The sequence below is a fragment of the Melospiza georgiana genome, chromosome 1 (genome assembly GCF_028018845.1).
Source record: "Melospiza georgiana isolate bMelGeo1 chromosome 1, bMelGeo1.pri, whole genome shotgun sequence".
NCBI lineage: Eukaryota > Metazoa > Chordata > Aves > Passeriformes > Passerellidae > Melospiza > Melospiza georgiana.
This window is the reverse complement of record NC_080430.1, coordinates 71198274-71220373: the sequence shown is the minus strand read 5'-3', so window position 1 is coordinate 71220373 and position 22100 is coordinate 71198274. Positions and strand designations below refer to the sequence as shown.

The 22100-nt window shown below is 47.3% G+C and overlaps 1 protein-coding gene across 1 annotated transcript; it reads right to left on the bottom strand.

Annotated features, from left to right (window-relative positions):
* Positions 1 to 8755: 8755 nt before the first annotated feature.
* IRF4 (interferon regulatory factor 4) lies at positions 8756 to 21016 on the bottom strand. The gene is made up of 8 exons (XM_058035973.1): positions 20813 to 21016; positions 20140 to 20326; positions 19282 to 19370; positions 18597 to 18738; positions 16729 to 16836; positions 15073 to 15426; positions 11053 to 11165; positions 8756 to 9129 (listed from the first exon to the last, which is right to left on the bottom strand). Exons 1-8 carry the CDS (start codon positions 21014 to 21016, stop codon positions 8986 to 8988), a joined length of 1341 nt encoding a protein of 446 aa, XP_057891956.1. The 3' UTR covers positions 8756 to 8985.
* Between the last annotated feature and the right edge of the window lie 1084 nt (positions 21017 to 22100).

Sequence of the window (22100 nt, the reverse complement as noted above, 5' to 3'; positions counted from 1 at the left end):
TGCTCTGCTCCTTATCTGATCTCTGGGCTCTCAGTTCCTTCTCTATGGCCACCTTTGTCTCTCCCTCAGCATCATCTTCTTGTCTTTCCACCTGGCCTTGCTGTGACCTTGGCTATATCACTGCCTGTGGCTTTGCTGCTTTTTTCAGCCTCTCCTTGTCCCTCTGCACAAAGATCCTTGAGGTCCTCTCCAACAGCTCTGAGTCTCCTGATTTTATCTCTCTGTAGCACTGGGTTTACTCTGGCTCATACTATCCCAGGTCATGAGCTACTTTTACCCCATTCTCCCAGAGTGGATGAAAGCCTCCTGGCAAGGTCTTTCAATAACCGTCTCCTCCAGTGCCTCTGGACCCAGCCACACACCTAACATTGACTCCTCTAAACACAACCAGATCCTTACTTCTGACCATCATCATCCTCTATCCTCTTCTTCTTTCCTGGCCTCACTTCCTTCTGCTTGCCAGAGCGCCTGTGGCTGCAGCATCCCTCTTGCTGCACTGCCTTCTGCTCCTTTTCTCCCTCCAAGCTCTTCCTCAAGCTTCCTGCCCTATTCCAATCACAACTGACTACTCTGTATTCCTCAAGCTCCCCCTTGCCCTGAATTTACACCCACACTTAGCAGCCCCACTGTCACTTTCCCTCATGGCCAAGGCCCCACCACTGCCCCTTGGGGGGCCCTTTCACTCCCTTTTTCCTTCTCCATCCTCCCCTAGGATGGTCTCCAGGCTTGCTTTGGGCCCATCCTTATGGTATCCCTCTCTCAACTCTCACTGAGCTCTTTCAGACCTGCCCTCATAACAGCTCCCATTCCCCCCACATCCCACCATAACTGACCCTGTGTGGCCACAAGCAGCAGGTCATACCTCTATACCTGTCCACCTCTTTTCCTCTTTTCCCAGCCAAATTTATCTTGTCCTTTTTTTTTAAACTTTCTTCTTTTTTTTTTCTTTTTTTCTTTTTTTTTTTTTTTTTTTTTTTTTTTTTTGAGGGGAAGACCTGTCTTTATACACTGATTCTTATTTTTACTTTTTTACGCCTTTCCTGCTCCCCATGTCTGCACGTGCTGCCTTATTTCTGAGAACTAGCTGACTTCTCCTCGTGGCCAAAACCCACTTCTCTACTTCAGACTCTTGCAAACGGCAGAACGCACTAAATGGCCCTAATGAGCCCCAGCTATACCTACAACTGAACTGAACTGTCCTCAACCTGCTGTCCTTCTCCACACTCTGTCCTTCCATTTACTGGGCTCATGCCTGCAGCCACTGTCCTCTGCCTCCTACATCCAAAGATGCGGAGTTTTTCCTGGGAAAGACACATTTTGGCTGGAATGGTAGAGAGCAGTGGTGATGATCCTTACATCCTGCCAGACTAACTTCAGTACTATCCTATCCCACAGGGGTGTGCCAGAGGGGCTGGAAGAAGAGACTGCACATGAGCACTCACCTTCCCCTGCCCACAGTCAGCCTGCCACCCAAGCTGCTGGCCAAGGGAAAGCGTTGTTAGTGCCAAGAGCTGCAGCCTTCATCCTGGGAACACCTGGCGTATGGAAGGACGAAAAATGGGTTTATTTGGCCCTAGGGGTATGTGCTTGGTTTTCCACAAGACCTTGCAGGTAAGGTGGAGTTCTGGAGCAGCAGAATTAGTCTGGAGTACAGTGTCGGGGAGTTAATAAGGCATAAGACATCAATGGACTCCTCTGGTGGAGTCCAAAAAATTAAGTGCCTAATATGCGTTGAGAGCCTGCAGCAAATGCTGATTTACACCTGATCTTTTTTCCTCTCCCCAACCCAATATTTTCACAAAATGTTTAGGGTGTCATTAGCACCTCCTTCAGAGGGGAATAAACCCTGCCAATTGCGTAAAAGATTATTGAAGAAGGGTGAGAGTGGCTTGGTAGCTGCACACACACACACACACTCTCTCTGTATGCAATATCTTCATTTTTCACCTAATGACTCTGGCTTTGCTATATATTTTGCAATCAGAAAAAGTCATCAATCTTTACAATAAAAAAATGAAGCCAGGCCAAACAACTCAGCCAAATATCTGCAGCTAGCAGGCTGCAGGATGGTGAGCAGCACAGAAGTCATGCTTCAACTTCCTGCATTCATCCTCCCTGCGCTCCCCTGCGTGCTGCAGCACTGCCCACCACTGCCTCCCCGAAATGAACTCATTCATTTCCAGAAAGCGCCGCACCGTCCCCGTCCCTGCGGCTGGGACCCCGGCTGCCCGGGGTGCCTCTGGCTTTTGCGGGGGTGCAGGTGCCCCAGGGCACAGATCCAGCCCGCTCCCCGTGGGCAGCTGCCCGGAGAGCGGCGGCACAGGGATGTGCGTGCCGGGGAGCCGGGACGGGCTGGGCAGTCCGGTGTCACCTCTGGAGCCGAAGGGGCAGGTGGGACCGGGTCCCTGGGCACACGCAGCCTATCACAGCTCCAGCCTTTCAACTTCCTTCTTGCGGTTTGCGTCGCCTCGATTTATTCATTTCCTTGTAATTCGCAGATAGACATCGATGCTATATTTAAACGGTGCCTGTAACTGTGTGGGGATTGCAGGTAAGCCATTTTATTTGTAGAGTGCTGGTTTTAAAGGAAAATGAGACTTCAGAGTCATCTTCCAGGCTGGCGCTGTCTGCGGGTACGGGTGACCCGCATCCACGCCCAGTGACACCAGGCAAACCCCGTCCCTGGGCCGCGGCGCCAGGCACAGACAGCTCCAGCTCCTCCAGCTTCCTGCCACCACCACCGAGAGGGCCCTTCTGCCTCTGTCCCACACTGACTGCTGCACAAAGCTCAGCAACCAAACCAGCTAATTAGCTCAAATAATAAAATTGCAATCAAAACTTCCAGGATTCCGTTATATTGGGGGTGGAAGAAGCTCAAGAAGAAAACACTGTGTTTGGTTTTAAAGGGTGAAAAGGATTTGCAATATTCCCATGCAAACATCTGTCATTTATTTCACCACTTTCCTTTGGAAAGTCCATGTTAAGCAATGGAACATAGGATGGCAATCTATGTTAAAAATCACAGAGCAGCCAATTCTCTGGATGGAGGGTCACCAACTAGTTCGGGAAAAGATGAGATAAAGGGTGAGGGCACCACGAACTCTTCAGACAGAGTCTGGGTTTTTTAGCTGAATTGTGAAAACCCCATTGCTCTAAACAGCTCTGACCTTTCCTATTTCTTGGAGACTGACGTCTCCACAGTAGATGAGGTCACTCACCCTGTTTTTGAAGTCTCTCTCTCACTACTCCTTGCATGGGTTTTTTTCTGTGGGAGGGGACAGTCATGAAGAGGGCTAAACCTCTTGATCATGTGTGAAAAAAGGAAATGAAAATGAGCTATTGGAGATGTATCAAGCCCTGACCCATAACTTTAGTTTCTGGGGATATAAAATCATGCAACCCAGAAGTTTGAAGGGAAAAAAAGTAAGACATCTAGCTCTAAAAGTGATTTTATTGGAGGCTATATGCTCTGTGCTAGAAAGTACAAATGCTCAGCCTGTGCTTTTATGAGACAGTTATGAGTGGCTCTGACAGGAGCATGAGAAATCATTGATTCAATCACCTTGAGAAACTGCAATTTGAATGTGGTGCCTTGGGTGGAGACAAGCTGCACACCAGCTTCCTACAGGAAAGTCTAGCTTAAATGATCACCATGGTTATATTCTGCACATCAGTTCATGGGCTTGAGGGTCAGAATCACAACTGGGAAGACACACAAACATCCTACTCACAATTACAGAAATTGTGGTGCTGTCTAGAGACTAACCTTCAAAGGTAGTGCCCTGTCCTGCTTGGCAAGCTCAACTAAGAGGCACTGTCTGCCTTTAGGTCTTGCTGCCAGTGTAGAGGAAAACTGATAGAGGACCCAAGAGAGAGTCAAAAGGGTTAGCTAGACCACAACAAGGTACCTAGCAATGCACATTACTAGATGGCTGCAACCACCAGGAAAAAAGGGAATTTCTTGATGACCATTTGCTGAGGCTTATTAGTCCAGGAAGAGAAGGCATAAGACTGTATGAGACAAATAGTCCCTGATATATGAGTAGGAGTTATCCATGGACAATGACAGGCTAATGCATTTTGGAGACACACAGCAGAAGTGCTTGAACCTGAACACATCTGACCACTGCCTGTGCTGCACTGGCCCTTCCCAGGTCAGAGAGAAGCTGCATCTTGCAGACCTGAGGAAATCAGGGCTATCTGCCTGATCCAGATTTAAACATCTTTATGAAGGAAGTGAGAAGGAGCAAGATGAACAATACGGTGAGGATGGGAAGAAATGTGCTACATGAACACACTGCACTTGCACTGCCATAGCCAGGAGAGCTTGGAAAGCATATTTCACGTAAGATGCAAGTGTCTGCTCTAACCTCACCAGGTTCACATGGACATTCACAGAACTTCCTCTGGGAGGTGGTTTCATTGATACTATATGGACATAATTTCTGCCTGGCTAGGAAAGGTAAGAAGAAGGACAACCAGAGCCCCTAAGTTTTTGGATTTCAGACATTCCTAGAGCAGGAATTCAGAAGCTGGTCTCAAAATCAAAACACAGAAAGCCTAAGGGTCAAAGACAAAAACACTTCCCAGAAATATGGAGGGAATGCATTACCTGTGGTTTGTGAAAACTCACCTGGATCTGTCTATTCTCTTAGCTTAAAAGACAGAATCTTTTGCATAATTCATGATCTGTCTTTTGTAGGGAGCAGGAAATGATAGCTGAAGCCTGGAAGACTGATCTGAGAGAAATACCCAGCACAACAGGTCTGGCCTCAGCTGGCAGCACTGTAGCTGGAGTGGCAGGAGGCTGCCAGCTGCTTGCAGAGACATGCAAGGCAGTTCTGCTGTGCAAAAACAATAAAAATGAGTTTGCAAAATGAAGTCCTGTGTTTCATTGCCATTGTTTACCAGACACTACTCCTATTGAAGAGATGAAACTTGGACTGGTCTCTTCGCACTCTTGATAATTGTCTTTTTGTGGAACATCACCCTGGGCAGAACCACTCAGACATCAGCTGTCCAGGCAGTCTCTGCTAGGACCAAGCAGAAAAACAAGTTCAAACCCAGAACCAAGGCATCTAGCCTCCTTTTCAGTTTCCACTTGGGCATAGGTGATTGTCTTTTCCTATTACCAGTTGGCAAAAGGACAGCGACAATCAGTGTGTTTGTAAGTTATTTACCATCTATCACCGCAAGAGCCTTATTCTGAGACACTTAAGTTAGCTCCTCCTTCACTATCATTTCAGCACAGCCAGGGCATGGAGCATTCCACAGGCATTGGGCCAGCTGGCTCCTGAAGCCCAGCAGTGGAGCTGGTTGTGGGTCACAGTGGATGTGACCGCTCCTCTGGGATGCAAGGAGGATGTGCTCACCTGACTACACCCGTGAAAGTTAAGCGCTGGAATGGCTGCACACAGCTACCTCACAACTACTCCGACTCACAGGGACCTGCTGACATCTCTTCTGAGCCAACCAAACTCATAAGCATTAAATCAAAAATCAGTAGCTCTCAGCCTCCTACCAGCCAGATCAGAGTTCACATAAAAATCACCCTGGCAATCTTAATTATCTTTCCATCCAAGTTCATCTAAATCTGTGTCAGAGTTCTGCCTGGGAAAGGAGATACGATTGTTTCAATTTGCTTGGCCTCCCTGGTGAGTGCTCTTTCTCTTTCTGTCTTCCCTCCCCCTTCCCCTGCCTCTCTACAAGTGTACACAGACAGTGATCTGAGAGCGTGCAGGAGAAAATGCTTTACTTTTTCCTGAAAGCCCTGTGCTGAGGGTGGTGTTTCCCCACCTCCACGCTGCTGACAAACGCTGATGTAAACACCATAAATGTGCCCGTCTAAAGGCCACAGGGGTTTTCACGTGAATCCTGCGTTTTTTCCACAAAACCCATTACACTGTACTTCAGCTTAAAATATATCTCCTTGTTTCTGGTTAACCTACAACCCCTCTAAGGCTAATACAGTTTACAGACAAACTACTCAGCAGAACCAAATTTGGAATATAGGCGCTTCGCTGCCACAAAATCCTTTCAAGAAACGGTTGCAACTGTGGCTGTATTAAAATCAGAAAAACCAATACTGACACAAAAAACGTTTGAAAAAAACCCAAACAGTTATGCCTTCAGTGTTGACAGGAGTAAAACATGTCATTTACAACGCCACCGAAAACATAACAGGAAGGAAGCAGACCTCAGAAACTATAAACAGAATTTAACAGAGGTAGGAAGTACCTCAAATGCTTTCACGTAGTGACTGTAAAAAAGATACTAAAAGGAGAAAATGTTTCCAGGGTTTTTTTTTCTTGTTTGCTTTTTGTTTTTTCCCACTTTAGAGATTCATAGGTATTTTGAACAGTAAGAAATGGTCACAGAAGTAAATGCAGCTTTAAGTTGCAAAACAATTTATGGTACAAATAACAGCTTGATTTTCCTTCCACTCACCCCCCTGTGCCATTCCTCCAAGCAAGTTGTGTTTGGCCAGAAATTAGATGGTGCTCTTCTAGCTCCTCTCCTTCCCTGCCTCCCTCCCTCCCTCCTTCTCCACAGCTGCTGGCTTTAAATTATGCTACTTCAAGGACAATAATTAAAAGCACATTTCAAAGCCAAAAATTATAATTCACCTTGCTAGTCAATAGGAGTTTGCACAAAAAAAGAAAACACTTTCCCCCCCCATCTTCAGACGCTTTACAGATCTCGAGACTGTATTATTTCACACCTTGCTTGCTCTGTAAGCTCCTGCACCCAAAAACCCCTCAGGACCCTGATTTCCAGCAAAGAGGGGCTACCTGGTAAACTCCCTCCTATTTGCAACTTCACTACTTTGGTTACCATCCTCCTTTTCACCCTTTCCTAGCTTTACTCACTTTAAAGTGCACTGGAAACTCTAAAACCAGGAACCAAGTGGCAGTCAGAGGATCCCCACATGCTGGGCTGGGCAGGAGAGTTCCAGCCTGGTCCCCAGCCCCAGAAGCCCTGGAGGGGCAGAGCATGGCAGCACCAGATCCCCAGCTGCCGGGGCTCTGCTGCACTGTCCATGGACCTGGAAACCAACAGCCGAAGGGGAACCTCTCTATTTTCCTTTTTTCTGCTACCTGTGGCTAATATTGCAGACATTTCTGTAAACAAAAATCCTTACCTTTTGACCTTTCTCTGCACTTTTGGCTCAGAACAGAGTTCCCCATAGACAACCAGCAGCGCTGCCCAGGTTCACAGTGCAGAACCACACGCGTTAGATTTGTCCCACTACTGAAAACAACACATACGCACCGAGTTGGTGGGGAAATAGAACTTTATTCCAAGACGTGAGCTGAAGCAATGAGCATATGAAGCAACAACCACTAGAAAAAAAGTGAAAAACACATCAAATATTTGTATGGCCCCAGTTAAGTCTGAACAGAGAAGTCCCTTTCAGTAAAATGTACACGCAGGACAAAAGCACATGTGAATCTCAGATGGTCACCCAGAGCATTGCTTTTAATGTCTAAGGAAGAGGTCTCCCCTACAAAAATCTTTAAGCCAGGGAAAAAGTCCTTCAAGTAACAAAGTAGAAATGATCTGTTCATTCTGCTTGGCATTGTGGAGAAGAAGGATAATATATCCCAAAAGAGTATGCATCTTTAAGATGTATAAATTCAAAGTCCCTAACACAAGTCTGCTGCCAGACCAAGTACCGTTTTTTCTTCCTCATTTAGGAAGTCAAGTGAAGTATGCCTGCTAAGCACAGGGGGATCATGTTCTGGGGTGAAACCTACTAAGACCACATGGTCTGCCTGCTAGCAAGGAAACTTCATTGACACACACACCCAGCAGACTTCTTTGTCTTTCTAACAGCACCCTACCACTGAAAGCTGCAAACTGCATCAAATTCTGCAAACATTCAAACAAGTATTTCCTTGACTGCCTTAGTACAGAAGGCTAAATGCTGCTTTCCTTGAGCTCTCCTTTCATATTCATTTCAGTACCACGGGAAGAAAGCTGCAAGTGCACACAAACAGCAGATTTGGCTCTGTCTAAGTCACGGGTGGTGGTTATTTTAACCTGGCTTATGTATGTGACATCAAAAAGGGGTAGCTGGACCATTTGTGCGCTATTTGCAAGGTCTGCCAACTTAATTCTGATGCATACATACATACATACATACATGTGTACATATATATGTGTATGTATAATGCATGCATAGTAGCTTACAATTATATGAAAAAACCAATTTATTTATAAACCTGCTCTTTGGGACTCTAGAATTTTAGTGGTTAATCCACTAAATCCACAGGTAATATGAGTTGAATGGTCACTCTTCTTAACACAGTACCATAAATGCATTACTTTAGAAACTGCTATCATGGAGGCTAATCCAATAACAACAATGGCAGCAACAAAATTCATTGTCAGGACAAGTGTCAGTCAGACATTAAAAAAATATGTCTCTGAAGAATTGCATTGTTTTCAAAAAATACACTGAAATATTCTGTACAAGAAAATAGGCATCACACTTATGAATCTAATTTTATAACCACGTACATGTATTAGCTATCCTCAATAAACCATCTACGTTTGCTACCCATCTACAGTAGCTAGTTTCAAATTGGGAACACTGCAAATTTATGTACTTTCCCTGAGATCAGTAATCCAAAATAAATAGCCCTGCAAAGGTAACAGTGTAAACTCTGGATTTAAATCTTCGGTAAGGATCAGTCCTCAAAAGCCAAGAAGAACATTAAGCAAATGTAAACACAGCAATCATTTTGTCAGTTTTCAGTTAATTCTCAGCAACAGTGGAACCCCATGTGAGACGTGGCATCCAAACGTTGAAGACCCGTCAAATTTATTGTACAATACAGTTGTCCTAGTTGCTCACTTTCCTATCACTGTACCCCTGAATGCCTCCAGCTGGGAATGTGGATGTCCAAATCGTGACCCAGATCTGCTCTTCCACTCTGCAAAATCTTTACAGTGCCTGTAAAACCACTCCTTCTGAGGTTCTTACTCTTGAATAGAGGAATGGCGAATAGATGTGTGATAATCCTCTGGACTAGTCACAAGTTCTGGTAAATCATAGCCTCTCAGCAGATGTCCACTGTTTTGTTGAGCAAAGTAATACAGCTGCCTGGCAAACATTGGTTCAACCTTAAGAACAGACAAAATGTTAATCAGACATGTGACAAAACTTCACGCTCCTCATCTTAGTTATTCAGGGTGGCTTTAAGTTAAAAACAAGTTGGGGCAGAACAGTTCTGCTTCCCAGAATGGGAATACAATTTCAATGGTTTCACTAATCTCTGTTTTAAACTAGGTCTTGCCTAGCCTTGCTGCCAAGTGTCTCACTACCTGCACACACTCCTTTCCTTCGCCACCTTCATTATAAGGGACTGTAGCAGCGACACAAATGATGTATCAAAAATTGCAGTCCCTTAGCCAGCCCCAGGCTGTAAGCAATGCCCACAGGACACACATGCCCACAGCCACTCCAAGTGTTTAAATACATGTTGAACGTGTCAAAAGTCTTATCTGCACTGCAAAGTACTTTGAGGACTTAATTTGAAATGTTGGAGCCCTCAGGTAGGCTGAGATATGTCACCAAATGACTGTGTCTGAAGTCAGACTTCAACCTAACATTTTAGGTTACTTTTGTTTCTGTTCATTCAAGCTCTGATGAGAAATTTGTTCAACCACTAAGTGGGATTTGTATGAGTTAACACTGCCTCCACTTCTGTCTCTTCAGAAACCACCATTCCCTCTCAGGGCTTTGGGCTCTGACTGTAAATATTTGAGCTGTACACTGAGAACAAACACCTGAAGCTCTCCTTACTCTCAGTGAAGGACAGGCTGGATTACACTTGTCCAAAACCCTCTCCTGCTGGTCAGCCAATCCCTCCACGTTAAAAGACACAGGCACTGTTTTGGAGGAAATAAATGCCAAGGTGGAGATGGGAAGGCAGTGGGACAGGTGCCCCAGGCAGCTTTCAGTGCATTACTGTTTGGTGGGATGGTAGGGTCCCACCAGCCCACAAGCCAGGATAGATCAAGAGGATGAGCAGACTGAGCAATTGGCAGAGGGGAAGCAAAGCTCTGGAACGAGCAGGAAGTACAGGCTCACAGAGAAGATACCAGGACAAGAGATGGATAAGGGGGCTGGAGGGAGGATGCTACAAAGCAGGGATGGAAAGCTGGAAAGCCAAAATAAGAATGGGAAAAAGTTGAAGGAGAGACAAGGATGGGCAACCATCTCTAACTATTCATTGCACAGCTCAGGATGGATTTGTGAGCTTCTCAACTTCCACCCCAGAGATCTGCCAGGCAGCAGTGTGGCAGCACAAAAGCTACACAGCTAAACAGAGGCCACAGCTTGTGGTAGAAATCTGACTTGGCACCCATCCTGCTACCAAAGGGGCTTTCAAAAAACTTAAGAGACACCAGTTTTCTTCTCAAGGATGCAGTAAGCAAAGCCCTGCCACTAGTGTGAGCATTACCACCTCTCTTGTGGTTTTATTGGCCAATACAGCCAATTCAGAAAGTACCTGGTCTCAGTCTCCACCCTCACCCTCTCTCAGAGAGCGTCCCGAAACAGCAGCTTTGAGTGTGTGTGAGCTGAGGTCAGCCAGCCCATGAGCCTGACAGCTACTGAACCCTGAGGCTGCACAGGCAGCCCCTGCATCCCATCAAGGGCTGAGGCCCTTGAGATGCAAGCTGGGATTCTGGAGCATCTTCAGTGCAGTGGGTGTAAAAGCACCACATCCTGCAGCGGCCAGGCAGCCCAAGCAGCTGCACAACAGCACAGCCCAGCAGCTCCAGGTACCTTTCAGCTTTAGATGGGATTTGCAACAGATCAAAAAATGCTCTATACAGAGGGAAAATCAGGTGCTCTGCCCTACTGAGGGCTTCCAGAGAGCCTTTGGCAGATCTGGGGATTAAACCTGGCTCTGCAAAGTGCTGCATCTTCAACAATTTACCACTTCCCTCATAATCTACATGAGGCACAAAAGCCTGACTGGCAGATTCATGTCCTCCAAGGAGTGTGCTTGTTTTAGGTAAAGCAGAAATCCTACTTACATGGGCTGTAATTAGTTTCCTCTGCCTCTGTGGATCTGGAAATTCTTCCCCAAAGCACAGAGCGACCTGATATCTCGGCAGCGGACGTCCATGGTGGGCAAAGGCTTGCAGCTCTGGGAAGAGAGAAAGCACCGTGCTGTGGAATAATCAGGCAAGCATCACACAGCTACTCACTCACTCCCACCACCAGCATGGGAGAGAAAAACAGAATGGCAAAAGGAAAAAAAAAGTGTGGGTTGAGATAAAGACAGTTTAATGGGTAAAAAGAAACAAAGAAGACAAAACAAAGAAAAACAAGTGATGGAAAAAGCAATCACTCCTGACTGGCTGATCTACACAGGGCCAGTGCCCAAGCAACAGCAACCTCTGGCAAATTCCCCCATGCCCTGTTTTACTGCAGAACACAAGGTCATATGGCATGGAATATCCCTCAGCTGGGATTGTTGAAGCCCTGACTGTGCCCCTTCCCAGACTCTTGTCCACCCCAGACTGCAGCCTGTGAGGGCAGAGTGAGACAAGGAGAAAGCCGTGACATTGTGCTTGCACTGTGCAACATCAGCTGAACTGTCTCTGTGTTATCTGCACTGTTTAGGTCACAAATCCAAACCACAGCACCACTAGGACCACTGTGAAGAAAATTAACCCTGCTCCAGTCAAAACCAGCGGAGGCCAGTAAGACAGACTTTGAGGATGACCTTGGAGCACAGTGGAGAAGATAAAGTAACTCCAGGGGTTGATGAGAGAGGTCAGGAAAAAGACAAAAGGTAAGCACAAGACACTGAGTTTGGAGACCTTCCCTGGGATCAGGGGGAGCTGGTTACAACACTGCAACTCTTCTGTGTACTTTGTCTCACGATTAATTTCATAATTACTGAAACCAAGAGGTCTTCCAGTTAGTACTTCTATGGGACCCTGAGAGCAGAACCCTGGAGCAGACACCTCTGGTACCATTCAAGGGAACCATTCAAGCTGACACACAAGAGCAGCACTGAAATGGCTTGGTAGTGCCAGAGACACAAAATACTGCCAGGCCCAAAAATTAGCCACAGCCAGACTGTGACAGAGGTGAGGTCACTGCCACACTGTCTTTGTCACACTGAGGTAAGGAAGGGGAAGAGGCTCTACTTCAGCCATGTACTGAGCCAGCAAAAGAGCTTTCTGTGTCTTCTGTGCCCCTGCACTCTCTTTGCCAGCCCATAACCTAGTGCAAAGTGAAATGATGAAATATTGTTATTCTAATAGTCAGTGTCCCCTGTGAAAAGTAGCAGAGGAGGCCTTTATAAGGGACTCCCACTCAGACCAGAATCTCCAGTGTTGTGGACCAAATGTTGTTGTTTTGATACTGCATTTCCATCCAGAAAAGACAAAATTCAATCTAACACAATATCCTTGCTGAAGTGTGTGTTGAGTGCTGTGTTTCTACACAGCTGATAGGTAAATTTTCCATTTTAATTTATAACCCTGTTCATGCTTTCTGGAAAAAGCTGCAATTAATATTAAAGCCAATGCATTATAATGAAGCACCCTCCCTGCTAGAAAGGGAAAGGAGAGCCTTTGAACTTGACATGACAAATGCATCTTTTCCCAAAATACACCCCTGCCATTCCTACTCTAACTGCAGGCTTTTCAGACCAAGGTGTGGATTCAGTGGCTATCCCAACCCTGGCTTGGACTACAACTCCTACTGAGAGGGCCAGTAAAACAAGTAAAACAATGGGCAGCTTGCTTAAAACATGGAGTAAAATGTAGCTTTCCCCAAAGTCTCCCCAGAAACCCCTGAAGTGTGCCATACCCTCTGGGGATAAGGCAAGAAAGAAGAGATTTTTCTAAGGAACTCTGCTTCCCTCTGTGCTGCTACAGGACAAAGAAGGACGACCCACCCAAGTCCAATCCAGCTGATGTGCAACTTCTTTCAACTTCCTCTTTCCCTTGCTTTACTTGGCCTCAGCAATTCTCCAAGTCCTGAGTACCTGTGGGAGTGCCCATAGCACACAGCTGGAGGAGAAAGCCCTTTCTTTCCCACCACCAGGACAACCATGGTTTGAATTCAGCCCTGCACTTCTCCAAAACCTTCTGCTCACTCTGTTTTCCATTCCAGGCCCAAGTGCATCATTCAACACCAAAGGGCTCCCCCTGAGCCTCCCCAAACCCCTCCTACCTCCTGATACTCCTGCTCCAGCTGCCACTCCTTCTGTCCCACCAACTGTTCTCTGGCTGCCACCTCACACTCCAAGCTCTCTTCCTCTGTTCTCCTACTCTCCACCCAGCCCAATTTACAACAATTACCATGAATTTATCTCTCTCCACAGAGAGCATTTCCCTGGTTTATGATTTATTGCCCCATTTTAGCTTTCTCAGCAGCAAAGGCTTCTCAGCCCAGGCCTAAGTGCTCCAGTGCAGTTTGCATTGAGGGTTCAGCTCCTCTGTGGTTCCCCAAGAACTGTGGCTGGTTCATAGCACTTCTGCATCTGTCCCTTTCTCTGCTGTTCATGATTCCTTCTCCTGGCAGAGATCACCTGCCTCTCTTCCCAGGGGAGTCCCAGTTTCCCAGGGTAGGGGAATCCCTGAGTTTGCTCGCAGGCTGGGACCCCAGCACATTCAATTAACACAGTAGATGTGTCAGGCCCATGGCAACTCACTTCCAAACTGCACTGAGCACCATCATATGCAAAACCTCACTTTGCACATGCCACAGACCGTGACTGCAACCACACACTTGGGTTTGCACAGGCACTGGTGCATAATGTAGGAGGGGTGAAAAATAACTATTGCTTGAGCTTATCTTTGGGGTTGGGTGTCTAAAAAGAGATGTCCTGTCAACCATTTGGAAGAACCCAGAGCACATCTAAAAAACCACCTGAGAAAAGGGAAAGGGATTTCCAAAACCATCACAAGGCACAGAATTATACATCTTTAAATTAGCATGTGATTGAAGCCCAACCCAATGCCTGACCTCAAATTCCCCTTTCTAACTGTCAATTCTCACATCTATATAAGATTTCTCTCTTTAAATGCAATTTTTTCTTGGCTGTTTCTCTAGGACAGCGTGTCAACCTTGGAATATAAAGTATGCTAAAACTGATGATTTGGATTTCATTTGTTGGGTTTTCTTTTAATTTTGAAAGGCATTATTCTCCTGAGAGTGTCATGCCAGTGCTGATGCCCTGTTCTAGTAATGAAACACACCAAACCATAGCAACTTAGTTCACCTCTAAGTGATGCCAGAAATATCCAGAAAGGACCCATATCTATTCCTGCTGCCCAAGCTGTCCTCTGGGACAATGACCACCTCCCACCAGTCCCTCTGAGTGGACAGCTCTCCTCTCTCTAACTGTGCAGGTGTGCTGGGAAGTGGGGTTGAAGCTTTGCCCCTTCCCTTCACAGGCTGTAAGGAGAAGGCGCTGTCCTAAAGCACTGCCCTGCTCCCTCTGCACTGCCTGGTGCAAAATGAGACCTTTCAGAGAGCTCTGGTGAGGTATGCACCTCCTTGCTCGGAATATCAGGCAGTCCTGAAATTCCAGAGTTTGTGAAACCCTTTTGAATTCCTAGATATCTTTTAGACACTGGCACAGACTGAAAAGAAGGTTTGCTACTGAAATTTGTGTACTCAGGGCAAGACCTCAGGCTTGCTCTGGGTCAAGCTGAGAGGAGTGCAAGTGCATCCCACAGACCTATCCAGGACTTAGACTAGCAAATCCAAGATGAGGATCCAGTTTTCTGTGTCAATTTATGGAAGAACTATTTTGCTAGGTTCCTCCTTATGCTTCATATAGAAAGGTGAGAGATTCGGTGTCACCAGCTGAGCCTCAGCTGACTCCTGCTGGTCTGTGCAGGGGCATTGAATGTGCAGAGAGTGGAAATTCACAGGATTACTCAGGATTCAAGCACCCCTTGGCTGCATTGGCCCAGCAGCATCAAGGGGCAATTCTCACTTGAATGAAAAGAGCACTGCCATAAAGCTGATTTGGACAGTGACAGGTGACATTTCCAAAAGGACATCAAAGCCCCAGTGGGAATTACCTGCTAAGAAGCGCTGAGTGTCGAAGAGTTTGCACGTTTGGTCCCGCTCCAGCTTGTTGGGTCGGTCACTGCAGAGCGCCATCGGCCCATCCCAGTAGATCCTGCTTTGGCAAAGTCTCTTAGCGTAGAGGCCATCAGGTGCCATCCACAGGATTACTCCTCGCTCCAGGTGGCTCAGCAGTTTCTCTATGTTCTTCCTCTGGCCATTATCCTCTGGATAAGGGAAGACAACTTGGTCCAGGCTGCTGACCTCGTAGCTTTGGCCATGGGATATCCTGCAGCCCTCAGGGCTGGAAGTTGTCACCTCCTTCACCAGTATTTCACGGTAGTACAAGCAGATGTGGAGTCGGCAGTCTACAAGGAGAAACAAACAGACAAACAAAAAACAATCCCTGTGATAAATCAGTATGGATGTTTAATGTTTCAGATCTGTGCTAAGGCCAAGAGACAAGTTTACATAAGATTTCTGAGCCCAGCAGTCAGCACCACCCAGAAGGTCGTATCAGTCAAAAGAATAAAAATAATATAAATACTGAAATTTTAGGGACACAGGAGCATTAATGTTCTCTCATCTTATTAAAAGGGCTACTGATGCATGGGAATTTCGTAGAACTAAAATCCCACCAAGTTCACATTTCCATTTAAAAGGAAAAATCTGCACAGAAAAAGTTGATGTTGGTCACATTTTCCAAGTTCACGTCACAATTAAACCCACTGGCTCAGTACACTTCCTCAGATTTAACAAGGAAGTAGCTGCATTTCCCCCCAGACTTTGCATAGAAAAGGCTCCTGCACAGGGGACCTGCAAAGCTGCACTCAGCTGCCCAGAGAGAAGCAACTGCTGGCTCCAGCTCCAACAGGGCTGTGCTCAAAATCCCCTGCCTTGCTTTCAAATGGCCATTTGGTCCACTTGGCTGACTCCTATGAATTCACACAGCACTGAAAAAATATATATAATAGCCACATGTGTGTACAGTGTATGCTCACACACACACACAAAGACACACACATCTACACACCCACACTGCCTCTGACTCAGGAGAGCAATCCCACTTAAGAAACCCACCAAGGAGCACTCTACAGGTCTATCCACTATCTATGAAAAGCACATTCCCACACCTTTTCCCAGAATTACTCAGAAAGTTCCCCAGCATCCAGACATCTACAAACCTGGCTGAAGTAACTTCCCTTTTCTTTCCTGAATGTCATTTTTTTTTCCCGCCAGGAATAACAAAGCAGAGCAAAGCCAGATGGCACCAACAGGAGCACCACAAGCACTACCAATTTTGGGGAGGGTTCTCCCAAATGAAACCCTGAGCCTGAAGTCACTGACACTCCTAAATTGCCAAACTCCCCAGGGAAGGCCTGATTTGGTGTCTCACCAAAGCAACCCAGCACTAACACCACAAGCCAGCCAAGCACTTCCATAATCTTTAACCACCTCCATCCCTTGGAGCTGGGGCTGGAAGTGCTTAAGTATCCTGGAGAGCAAACTTACAACCATACACCCAAATTCACTCATTAAAGAGGATTAACTTTCTTTTTTTTTCTTCTTTTTTCCTTTAATCTGAAAGGAGAGATGGTGCCTGGGCAAGGCAGAAGGGGGAGTCTCTCTTGCCAAGCTCCCCAGGAAGCCTGGGGAGTTGTGGACCTTACCTGAGAGAGCGAGGGCTTCACCAGACCTTATGCTTGGCTCAATCGGGATGCCGGGAGTCTGGGACTCAGGAGGAGCACAAGCATAAAAGGTTCCTGTCACCTGACAACCTGTTTTCACAAACAAAAGTCAGTGACAGAGGCCTAAATCCTAGAGGAAAAGCCAGGGCAGAGATCACAGCAATGCAAAAGTGAGTTTTCCCGGGCCCCAACAGGAACTCTCTCTCTCTCTTTCTCCTTCTTAAAAAGGCCCTATTTCCCAATTCCTCCAGGCAGGCCAACTCTACCAATCACTCCAGATGTTACCTGGACTATATTTTCAATTGGATCCGCATGAAACAATCCCTTTATGCTTCTATATTCCCCCTTGTCCTTTCCCTTACTTAACATGCTATTCCATTAAAGAAATAATTTACATTTTTAACTAGACTACAGTGCTCTTAAAAGTCGCCTGCATGAAACAATCCATATTTCCAAAAAACTTTATTTATGATGGGTATAACAATAAAGCTGGGATTAACACTGTTTAAATGTAGGTGAAGAAAAATATGCAGCAGAAGATTATTAGGGTTTTATTAGCATAACTACTATTTAGAACTACTAAACTGTTCCAACAGATGCCTTTGAGTAGGTGGATTATGCCATGGACAACTGATGTTTTTCCTGTTTATTAATGCCAATAAAAGTCTTTGGAGGATGATGCAAGTGACTGGCAGACAAGAACACTTTACCTTTCCCAGTGGCAAAACTCACCACAATCAGGAGCTGGAGTAACCGGGATAAAAAACACCCACCCATCTCCTGATGCATTTTATAGCCCAGTGAGAAACACAGTATCAACCCTAACAACAGCCGACAAATTCAGCAAAGGATCCAAATGTGTGCAAGTGCTGCAGAGGATGTACTTCAGGGCAGAGCTCACTCTGCTTGCTTGATTTTTTTATTAGCAAATAACTGAGCTAAAGAGCAAAACATTCTGCCTGATAATTCCAATATACTGCCAGTAAAGTTGCAGTGCACTGAGTATTTACTTTTTAGCAGACCCAAAGATTTCTATGCATCAAAACCAGGAGAGAGCTGCCCACTGAAAATATAGCACCTACTCCAAGGGTCCTTTCTTGCTTTCCATCCTTTCCTGCCCTTCTGAACCAGGTGGTTCTCCTCACAAAGCAAATGCCTGCATCCTCAGGTGAGTTACCCTGCAAGCATCTACAGCACACGGTTCCCTTTCTCTTGTGTTTTATTTCTTGCAAGCTTCAGCACAGCCAATTTTCACAGTTTGGGCCTTTTCCTACAGATGCAGAGCTTGGAAAGCCATGATTGTGTTAGGCTCTGGTACTGTGAGATCTTTGGGGAAGGAAACATTCCTTTATTCTGTTTCTGCTGTACCAGCCCCAAGAGAGTCTCAATCCATGACAAGTTGTCCCACTGCCACAGCACTAAAATAAAGTAATAATTCCAGCTTTCCCCTAGGGAGAATAATGTCAGTCTAACCCACAAGGCTGGAGGGAAAACCTCACTGGTGTATGCCTCAAAGTCCAAAATCAGAGAGAAAAGCTAAAGAACATATGTTCCCATTTGGGGTTTTTGCGAGGGCTGGTTGCCTTCTTTATTGCTCAGGGCTTTTGAGACAGCTGAGGACTTTTGTGGGCTGATTTCTATCAATGTAGAGAACTGCACAGCCCACACACCACACATACAGTGGCAGCGGATGCAAGAGCCAGGACAAAGGGGGCTCCCTTTCAAGGGAACCCAGCACTCCTCTACATCCACATCTGTTAATTCCAAAGCCACAAATAACGAGCCCGAGGAATCTGGGGTCCCTCCAGGTGTTCAGCCTCAGCAAGCAGCCCCGAACAGGGGTGTCTTACCATTCTCACAGGCGGGCCCTTGCCAGTGATGGCCGCGAGCGGTGAAGGGGATGCTGGCGCACTGGTACGGAATGTCGGGATGCGGCTGCTCCGGGGCAAACTCCCTCCAGTTCCGCTCGTGGGGCACCATGTAGTTCGGCACCTACTCGATTTAATGAGGTATTCTTTCAGCAGGCAGCTGTCACAGCTAATGCTATGCATTGCATCAGCTTTCTCATCTCAGCTCCTTGATTTTCCCTGCCAAAGCCCATGGAGGTCCGAGCCGTGCCCAGGCTACTTGGCCACCGCCACCAGTGAGACTCTCAAATGAGTTTCTCCCCACTGGTGTAAATAATAAGAGGAGTGGAATGACAAAAGGCAGTCAAAGCACTGCTGGTAAATGTCTGCTTGAAAGAGCAAGGCTTCATTGGGTGCTCGCAATCTGGCACCAAGAGAATGGCAGTGCTCTAGGAGCTGCTGTCCCACAGAAAAGAGCTATTACTCTGGGATAAACAACACCAAGGGAAATCAATTGCCCTGTGGCCTCATCTGACATTAGAAAAGTTGCTTCTCAATTTCTCAGTTCTCATAATGAAGTTTCTTCGCAGGGAGAACCTGAGAGTCCCCCCAGCAAGGACAGACATAGCACAGAAATTGTGCTGCTCAGTGTAGAGGCACCAATCAAAACACTCAACTATTGCCATACCTGGGATGGTAGTGCAGCGTAAGGAGATGTTATTGGAAAGGGATGGTTCATCATCAATGGCTGTTCCTCCATGCTGATCTGCTTTGCACCTGTGTTCAGCAGAGGGATGAAAATAAATTATGTGAACCACATCTTAAGGAAATCTGAAATCGGCACAATAAAGGCAAATCCATACAACCTGCCACTGAACAGAGAGAGGACCAAAATACCTTCCAGTGCCCACTTGGACTGGATTCCCTGGCCCCCCTGGGGCAGCCTGTCCCTCTGGGCTCTGCAGTGCCCCACAGCACAGTGTGTCCCAGCCTAGAGCACAGTGATGCCAAGCCTTTCCTCTCACAGGCCCTGCCTGGCACCAGGGCCTTCTTGGAAAGCAGGCATGGCCCTGCCCCTGCCCTGGAGGCTGCAGGCTGGGCATCCCTCACTCCCAGCTCTTTCCCCCCAAGGCAGTTACCTACAGTCTCCCCCAAAATTGCTCTTCCCTGTATTCAGAACCTAGATCCTGCATGCAATTTTTATTTGCTTTTTTTGCCTGTCCCTTGAGCCGCCTGCTTGGCTCTCACTACACAGAACTGGCAGGGAGGCTCCAGCTAAAAGAGCAATTCCTGCAGTGATGTGCAGGCGCCTGTCTGCATCTTCCTGCAGGGGCTCCCTCTCAGTGCTCCAGCTCAAACGCCAGCAGTCCTCCCGCAGACACAGCCTCTCAAGTCACAGAACAAGCTGCACTTGAGCCCTCATTTTGGTCCCTTAAAAGATTTAAAAAGGCTGCAGGGTCATTCCAGAAAAGCACACTTCAGTCCTCATATGCTTGCAATGAGACATTTTCACATTCTGTTACACAGGGAATTTGAGATGCTTTACCTTTTTTGGCTCCTTCTGGCACTATTCTGTACACTTTATAGGGATCTGAGATGTCCAGCTGGCTTCTCTCCACCAGTTCTTCAAAGTCATTGCTCTTGTTCAAAGCACACCTTAATCTTGTCTTCCAGGTAGGGGGATCTGGTTTATCAATGCCCTCTCTGAACTTTCCTTTAAAAAGAGCCCAAGCCTGGAAACATTTCAGATAATCAAAAGAGCAAGAAAATGGAAAAAAAAAAAAAAAAAAAAAAAGGAAGAAAAAAAAAGAAAAAAAAATCAAGTACAAGGCATAATGCTTGAAACAGCATACAGTGTGTGTGCTTACGTGTGTGTGTGCTTACATGTACATGAATTGTTCATGAATTTACTCCGCACAGGTTTAGGCTAAAAAATAGCAGCATGGCACGGTACAAAAAACAGTTTAGTGGGCATAAGAAAGGGGAATGAATGTGGAAACAGATGTGCTGTGGTCCCAGAAGCATTTAGCTCCACGCAGAGAACTGGGGAACGGTGGCTGTCCCACAAACACAGGGACACCAGGGCACAGCCAGGCAGTGCCCAGCACAGCCAAGCAGCAGAAGCAGCCTGCAGAGGCAGGTGGCAAGGCTGGGATGGTGAGGAGCATCCCTCCTGCCCTGCCAGCGCTCCACCATCCCCAGCCCAGGCTGAGCCTCACCTTGAAGAGGGCGGCGTCCTCCTCGCGGTTGTAGTCCTGCTTGCCAGCGTGCTTCCAGGGGATGCGGAAGATGCTCTTCTCGTCGTTCTCCCACACCAGCCCGGGGTACTTGCCGCTGTCTATCTGGTCGATCAGCCACTGGCGCAGTTTCCCATTGCCGCAGCTCACAGAGTTCATCCCGCACTCGCCCGGCTCCAAGTTCATGCCACTCCTGTCACAGGTTGGGTGGGGGGGTTCGGGGTGCCCCACCAAGCTGGCCTCTCCAAGCAGGTCCAAGCACCGGCTCTCTGGGAGCTGCTGAGGAGGGGGAAATGGGCAGGATGTGGGGAGAGGCCAACCCACAGGCTGAGCGCTGGGCTAAGTCCCCACCAGCGGTGCCCAGTCCCTGGTGCCCCACACACCGCACCAAACAGCAGCCACGGCATGCTGGGGGCCCTGGGGCCCCGGGAAACACGGTACAGAGCCTCAGGAAACCGGGCACAGCCCCCCACGGCCCTCCCCAGGCACTGCCTGTGCTGCAGACTCTGACAGACTTCCCCCTGTCCCGATGCTGTTATGCATGAACACACATCGGTCGTTGAAGTTTTTGTCGTAAGTGACTTAAGGCACAGCTCCCTTGTCCTGCTGAGAGTTCAACTGGGAGTTTACTTTTCAACCAAACTAGTTAAAAATCACATTAAAATAGGTTTGCCTATGATGGTGCACGTATGTGCTATCAGACATGCCATGCACACAATTCAGAGGGCTTCACACCCAGTTATGGCATCCATCTATAACACCACAGCAGCTTCCACAAGCTTGCTTCAGCAAGACACGCTTGAACACATGATGTCCTATACATATCTACCCCTCCAACTGCTCCCAGCACGCACACATGGCAACATTCAAATCTATGCGCTGCGTATACCTAAAAGTGGAAAGGCAGCAGCCCACAGAGCCCGGCATCAGGGCACTCATGTCCCGCGGGACGTGGGAGCTGCCAGCCCAGCCCACCACACGGAGGCCCAGAGCCGCCCGCAGGCGCGCACGGAGCGCGGCGCGGCTCCGCAGGGATGGGAACGCGCCGGGAAGTGCCAACTCCGGGACACCGGCACCAGCGATGGGGACCTGGCGTCAGGTTTGCCTCACCGACCTCGAAAATGCTTAAATGCCCGAAATCCTAATTTGGTGGGTTCCACTCCACCCCCCTACAACACCGAACAAAATTAAGCGATTCCTCACCAGGGATCTTTGCCTCTACCCGCGGGGAGCCGCTCCGAGACCCTCGCCCGACAGGCGCACACTACTG